The 6,771-nt window shown below is 34.7% G+C and overlaps 1 protein-coding gene across 1 annotated transcript; it reads left to right on the forward strand.

The window, feature by feature from the left end:
- Nucleotides 1-209: 209 nt before the first annotated feature.
- Nucleotides 210-1,563, forward strand: LOC112524295 (transcription factor MYB106-like). Its single transcript, XM_025134065.1, has 3 exons — nt 210-390; nt 552-681; nt 800-1,563. The coding sequence occupies exons 1-3, from the start codon at nt 210-212 to the stop codon at nt 1,497-1,499; spliced, it is 1,011 nt and encodes a 336-aa protein (XP_024989833.1). The 3' UTR covers nt 1,500-1,563.
- The last annotated feature ends 5,208 nt before the right edge of the window (nt 1,564-6,771 follow it).

The raw sequence follows: 6,771 nt of genomic DNA on the forward strand, positions 1-6,771 counted from the left end.
TCCAGACAATCAAACTATCCTTTCCATATTCGCCTTTCCTTTTCAACTCTCTCTCATATCTGTCTCTGTGTGCTGTGCTGTGTCCTTAATATAATACCCAGATTCATGCATGTGAAATATATCTAGTAAGAATAAGCTGGTAGGGTCTTTCCAGAAAAGAAGGTAGGAGTAGCTAGTTAGAGAGTTGTGTAGTTTGGGGAAAGATTAAGATGGGAAGATCAGGTCGCAGTGAGAAGAAAAAGAAACAAAACAACAATAGCAATAGCAATATGGTGGGGTTAGGAGTAGGGGTGAAGAAAGGGCCATGGACACCTGAAGAAGACCGAAAGCTACTGTCCTACATTCAACAATATGGCCACGGAAGTTGGCGCTCTTTGCCTGCTAAAGCTGGTACCCAAAATGACTTCTTCATGCATGCATCTTATATTTTTCATATAATGGCTAAACCTTAACTAATATTACATGTAACCAGCGGCCACTTCAAATACAGTGGTTTTTTCTTCTTGTTTTTTAGTGGCTGAATGAATATACATTGATTTGATGCTATGTAGGGCTTAAGAGATGTGGAAAGAGTTGCCGGTTGAGATGGACAAACTATCTAAGGCCAGATATCAAGAGAGGAAAGTTCAGTCTGGAAGAAGAAAGGACCATTATTCAACTTCATGCTCTTCTAGGCAACAGGTACCATTTGATTGATTCATACCCCAAAGGGTTACCATTAGTGTAACCATGCATCTGGTTCGCAAAATCTTTATAATATAAACGATTTCGTCTCTAAATCTCTCCTTTCTACTTTTAGATGGTCAACCATTGCTGCTCATTTGCCAAGAAGGACTGATAACGAAATCAAGAACCACTGGAACTCACACATCAAAAAGCGGATGACTAAAATGGGTATTGATCCAATGACCCACAAACCAAAGAGTGGAACTCAGCTGCTGGGCTCCAACCTGAACCACATGGCTCAATGGGAGGCTGCTAGGCTTGAAGCAGAAGCGAGGCTTGTTCAGAAGCCCAAGTACTATCCAAACCCACCACCCTATCTCATTTCACCTTCTTCTACTCAGGAGCTCCACAAAGCACCCACCATGGTTCCACCACCATATCTACCATGCCTTGATGTGCTAAAAGTATGGCAAGGAACCTTATGGTCAAACTACTCTATCAACAACGAGAGTCTCCAATCACTCATCTCCACCTCAAATGTCTCTGAAAATATTTCCCTCGTCACACCTACGACCATGACAGAAATAAGCCACGTCGAAAGCAAGAGTTCATGTGATCAAGGGGTGACCACAAAACATAACGATCAAGTCAAAACCCAAATGGGACCGTTTGAGGAATTCGAGTACCCTAATGATGCAACTTTCATCGGTGCCGATCCTCTAAGATCCCCTGATTTCTGGGAAGAATTCGTTGACCTTCTGGATGGTGGTTGGAATAGTCTAACTAGTAACTTAGCCATGATCGCCTCTCCACCTGCTTCCCCAGTTTTCTAATAAATCGTCTAGACTGCCTTTTAATCGGTACTAATGATAGAAACTGAGTTCAATTTCTTGCTTCATTTATGTCTTAAGAAAAATGTAAAACCAGCAAGCATGGCTATCACCTCCGGTCTAGACTAATAATAAATGTTCATTAATTTGGTTTATTTAAATCAAACAGTTCTTTTTCTTGGTAAACCTAACAAGTACTTTATGCTTGATAGAATTCTTTATAACGACTGTTTACCTCCCATGTTTACATCTGTAGCTAGTAGGTCGACAGTACCTAAACATGCTTTTGGGATTTTAATTCAGCAATCGGTTCATAATCTAATGAAGGTTGAACAAATCAAACTCTGAACAATTTTAAAATGATGAGGTTCATTTCTGAAACCCATCTGACAAATTTCTGGAAGCAGTACGGCATATTTTGTCACGTGATCACGATGCTTTTAATTTCAAACAACGTACCCAAGAACAATGTGTTTTCACTAAACTACAAATTTGGTCCATGTGGTTTTTGTTTGTAACACTTCTAGTCCCTACATTTTCAAAATTACAAGATAGCTGTTATGGTATGAAAGAACGACTGGACTCGGTCTCTGCCTCTAACACCGTTTAGCACACATGCCGTTAAGGACACCACGTGGGTTGCACACAAGGGCAAAACCATCATTCTCTTTAAAACCCTTTTTTACCTTCTCGATAACCCCAACAAAAACCTCTTTTTCTGTATTTCGTCCCTATTGTTTACCCTCTCTCTCTTCACCTTCTTCAAAAAAAACTTCAAAGACTTCATTGATACACCTTCCAATATGGACGATTCGGAAGCTTTATGAAGATTTTGATCTAGATTTCATTTATATATGGTAAGCAAAGAATTTAGGTTTTTTAGCTAAAAAAGTTCTTGAACTTAAATATGTATTATTACATTAAAGATACATCATAGTGGGTTTAATTTGTTGACTTTAGGTGTTCTGTTGCATAACACTATCCTAATCTGATTACATTGAAGATACATCATGGCGGGATTTTTATCAAGCATCCGAAAAGGTAGTATATCGATGATAAGACTACATTTGTTGATTTAGTTGATGGACTTTTTCTTACCCATGAATCTAACCTAGATATTGGACTTGGAACCTTAGGCAATGATAATGATATTTTGAATATGTTGAAATAAACGTCATCCTTTCTCTCAGTAGAGGGAATAATCGTCCTAAACCAACTATTCCTGTTGGAGCCCTAAAAGAGCAACTTCAAGCCAAACTTCAATTGTTACTTTCAAGACATAAGTGGTAGAGAGCATTGGCCTCAATCTGATTAAACCATCACTATCCCTGCACCTAAGCATCACAACCAATTGTCAAGAAATCAAAACTTTTAAGGTGTAGGAAGGCAGTTACTTATAAGAAGTGCTTAAAGAAAGGTCATAACTCCAGAATCTGCAAAGGCCAAGAAGACAGGGTTAACTTATGTTGGATAGTTTGTGTTGCATAGGCTATGTGTTATGTCTTTGGGTAATTAGAACATTGGTAGTCAGCACTTTTGGTAATATGCTTTAGTGTCTTTTGGTGATCAAATCTTTTGGTGATGTATATGTTGATTACTCTAGAAAGCAATGGCAATATGTTATGGGAATGAATGAATGAATGACAGTATGTTTTGGCAATTAATCTGGAACTGAATGGATGTATGTTTTGGTAACTTAATTTGTTCTAAACACATTTTTTTCAAATAAAATATGACTTGTTTTTGGCAACAAGTGGCAATAGGTTTCAAGAATTGACATGTTTTTGGCAACATGAGTAAACATGTTGTTCTTTTATTCCAAAAATTGATATGTTTTTGGCAACAAGATAAACAGGTGGTTGTTTGATTTAAAAAAATTGACATGTTTTTAGCAACATGGAAGTATTAACCATCTCAGCTAATGGTTGTTTTTGTTAAATAATGAGAGCAAAATGTTTATTAAGTTTATTACATCATCTTCTTCTTTACAAAAATAAAAAGAGAAGAAAATGAGATGCATGAGGTTAAAATTGAGCCTATGACCTCTACTATAAACCAATAACATTTCAAGGTAGCACCAATGGTATTCTCTTGTAAATAGGCTCACTGATTTTATTATTAAGTATTTTTGTATCAGTTTTATTTAATGTCATTGGACTTTTAAAAAAGTGATTTCAACCATAAAAGCTTTTTAAATTTTTTTAGAAACATCGTTGACTTTATAATATATAATTTTGATCCGGTATTAGTTTCTACAGTTTGTGAAATTACCGAAGTGCCGCTATAATTAAAGAATCGGTATTTTAAGCAATACTTGGGTATTTTAAGCAATACTTGGGTATTCTGTTTTATAAAATTACCAACATGGTCTGATATTTGAGATTTTAGTTATATATTTTTAAGGGGATGATTATAATAAGTCATTTTATTAAGTGATTTGATAATGGTATTAAAAGGGTGTTGTCTTTGGATTTAAATGATATTAAGACACTTTAATCTAGAATTGTAACTTAATATAGTTACATAACGTTTTGGGACATCATCAAATTTCAGACTTGATGTTTGACTAAAGTTAGTTGAGGTCGACCAAGTTGACTAAGGGTCGACTTTTACCTCATTTGACTCATGAGGATTTTAATGATGAAATCAAATCGAGATATTTGAGACATATTAAGATACTCGAGTTTTGAGTTTGACTTTAGGTAGGGTCAAGTTTGACCATAGTTGACTTTTAGAGGGATTAAGTCATTAATTAGATATGGTGATATGAAACGTGTAGGTCTTCAATCATGAGCTATTAGTAGTCCATCTACACGGATAAAGTGAGTCTTCATTACTTATAATAGGATGCATACCTGCATACAAAAAAAAAATCAACATTATATTGATTTGTGTGGTGATGTGTATCCACAATGTTTCAATTTTCATACATGTTACAGTATTTTTACATGTATGATTTTATGACCAGTTACATGCTTTATGTTAAAAAAATTAGCAATTCTAGCATGCATTTTATACGATAGAATTTTGATTTGTGTGGTGATGTGTGTGTATCCACAACGTTTCAATTTTCATACATGTTATAGTATTTTTACATGTATGATTTTTATGACCAGTTACATGCTTTATGCTTTATACGACAGAATTTTGATCAGTTTAAATAGGTGGATATTTGACCAGTAAGTCACAGACAAGTGGCACGACCCAGACAAGTGGGTGATCGAATAGAACAGAAGTTCAACCCAGGGCATCTCAATGACAAAATGACTCATACCCATGCAGAAACTTTATTAGATCTCACTTGTTTCAACGTTGCATGTTTTTAGAAATACATACTATTTGATACATAGTTTACAAGTTGACATGTGAAATGTGAAATGCTTTTATACACATAAATCATGAACTCACTGAGTTTTTTAAGCTGACTATAGTATGCATTTAATGAACAGAATTTTCATGGTTGGAAAAAGAAAAATGGCACGCATAAATACTTGCCATGTCTATTAAGGTTCAATATTTATGTTGGAAATTTTTTGTAAAGTAGCCCAATGTAGGACAGGTTAACATTTAAGTTGCATGTTTACAATTTTAAAGTCTTCTGTTATAAACGGTTTTATTTTAGCCTCTATTTTGGAGTTATTATAGATAAGTTGTTGGTGGTGAAATAACATTACTCATGGCGAAATTGAGGGTGTTACATTTGATTCCAAAAATTGACATGTTTTTGGTAACATGAGTAAAGAGGTTGTTTATTTATTCCAAAAATTGACATATTTTTTGGCAACATGAATAACATGTTTTTCTATTCCAAAAATTGACATGTTTTTGGCAACATGAGTAAACAGGTATGAAATATTTTAGACCATTCCAACATGAGTAAGGTGCCGTTTACCAAACGCTTACCCGGGTAAGCGCTTACCAAGTCATTTTACTTTACCGGATGAATTGGCAAGGGCTAATAATTACCGGTAAGAGCGAAGACAAGAATCTAGAGTCTTACCCGGTAAGTAAGAACGAGGACTCTTACCATGGTTAGCACTTACTGGGATAAATTGTTGCATATGATGTGTTTTAGTGAATAAAATCTTACCTGACAAGTAAGAGATAATGTTGAATTTTACCGGTTAGTACTTACCGGGTAAGTGTTTAGGTAAACTGCCCCTAAATGAGTATTAAAGAACATTTCACATTACATACTGAGATAGAGTAAATACTAGAAGATCCGATTACATTTATATTTGACCATTACACGGTTAAAAATCAACTAAGAACAAAAATGACAAACTAAACAACCAACTCATGATGAATGACAAATTTCCACCTACGAGCTTCAAGTAACATTTCATTCAACTTTGCTTCAAGCATGTTCTTGGATCTTAGTAACCTAGGATTGACCTCCATCGCCCGTGGACACATTTCATTTTCAAGCCATCAAACAAAGCCACAGTCGGTAGCCTATAAAATAAGAAAGTTTGAGGATAAAATTAGGATTCTTAAACAAATCCGTAGTTTGCAACAAATCTTTTTACATAGAACATATTTTGTAAAAGAAGTTGAGGGCTGGAATAAATCATCCTTCAACGACTTACTGGGTTCGAACAACAATAGAACCTTCGAAATGGGTTGTTGTTAGTCCATGAAGTTCGTATAATCGCAAGGGAGCCACAATTTCAAAAAAATGTTATTAAGGAGAAGATCTGAGCTTCAATGATTGAAAACTTAAGTTTTAGGTTTCTTACATAATCATCGTTTTATCCCTCAATATATATTTTTAAAATAATCTCACACCTTACAAAATAACGCATCGTAGCGTACCACAAGTCTTGACACCATAACACGCCATAACAATGAGTGAACCATAGTGCTTAACCTGGTGGCGAACCCAAGCTCTTGACGCCATGACGCACCATAGCGATGCCATAACTAGTTATTAGAACTATGATTTATGTGCATCTCATTAGTGTTGATATTTATTTAAAATTGATCTAGAGGTGGAGATCTATTTTTACCCTTCTTACCATAACTTCCATTCTCATGGAACCTAACCCTATATATATATATATATATATATATGAGAGGGATAAAATGCAAACCAAACTATTTGTACAAATCGTGAAAACCGTCGATTTCATTGTTTATTTTAGTAAAGTTTTTTCATAAAATTGTTTTAAATAATTCATTTTTTGATCAAAATGTTTCATATAATTAGGATAATCATTGAGTTCTAACATAATACTTAATTATTATCGTTATAAAATGTTATATTGTTAAACCA

Source organism: Cynara cardunculus, assembly GCF_001531365.2.
Source record: "Cynara cardunculus var. scolymus isolate 2C chromosome LG 13, CcrdV1, whole genome shotgun sequence".
NCBI lineage: Eukaryota > Viridiplantae > Streptophyta > Magnoliopsida > Asterales > Asteraceae > Cynara > Cynara cardunculus.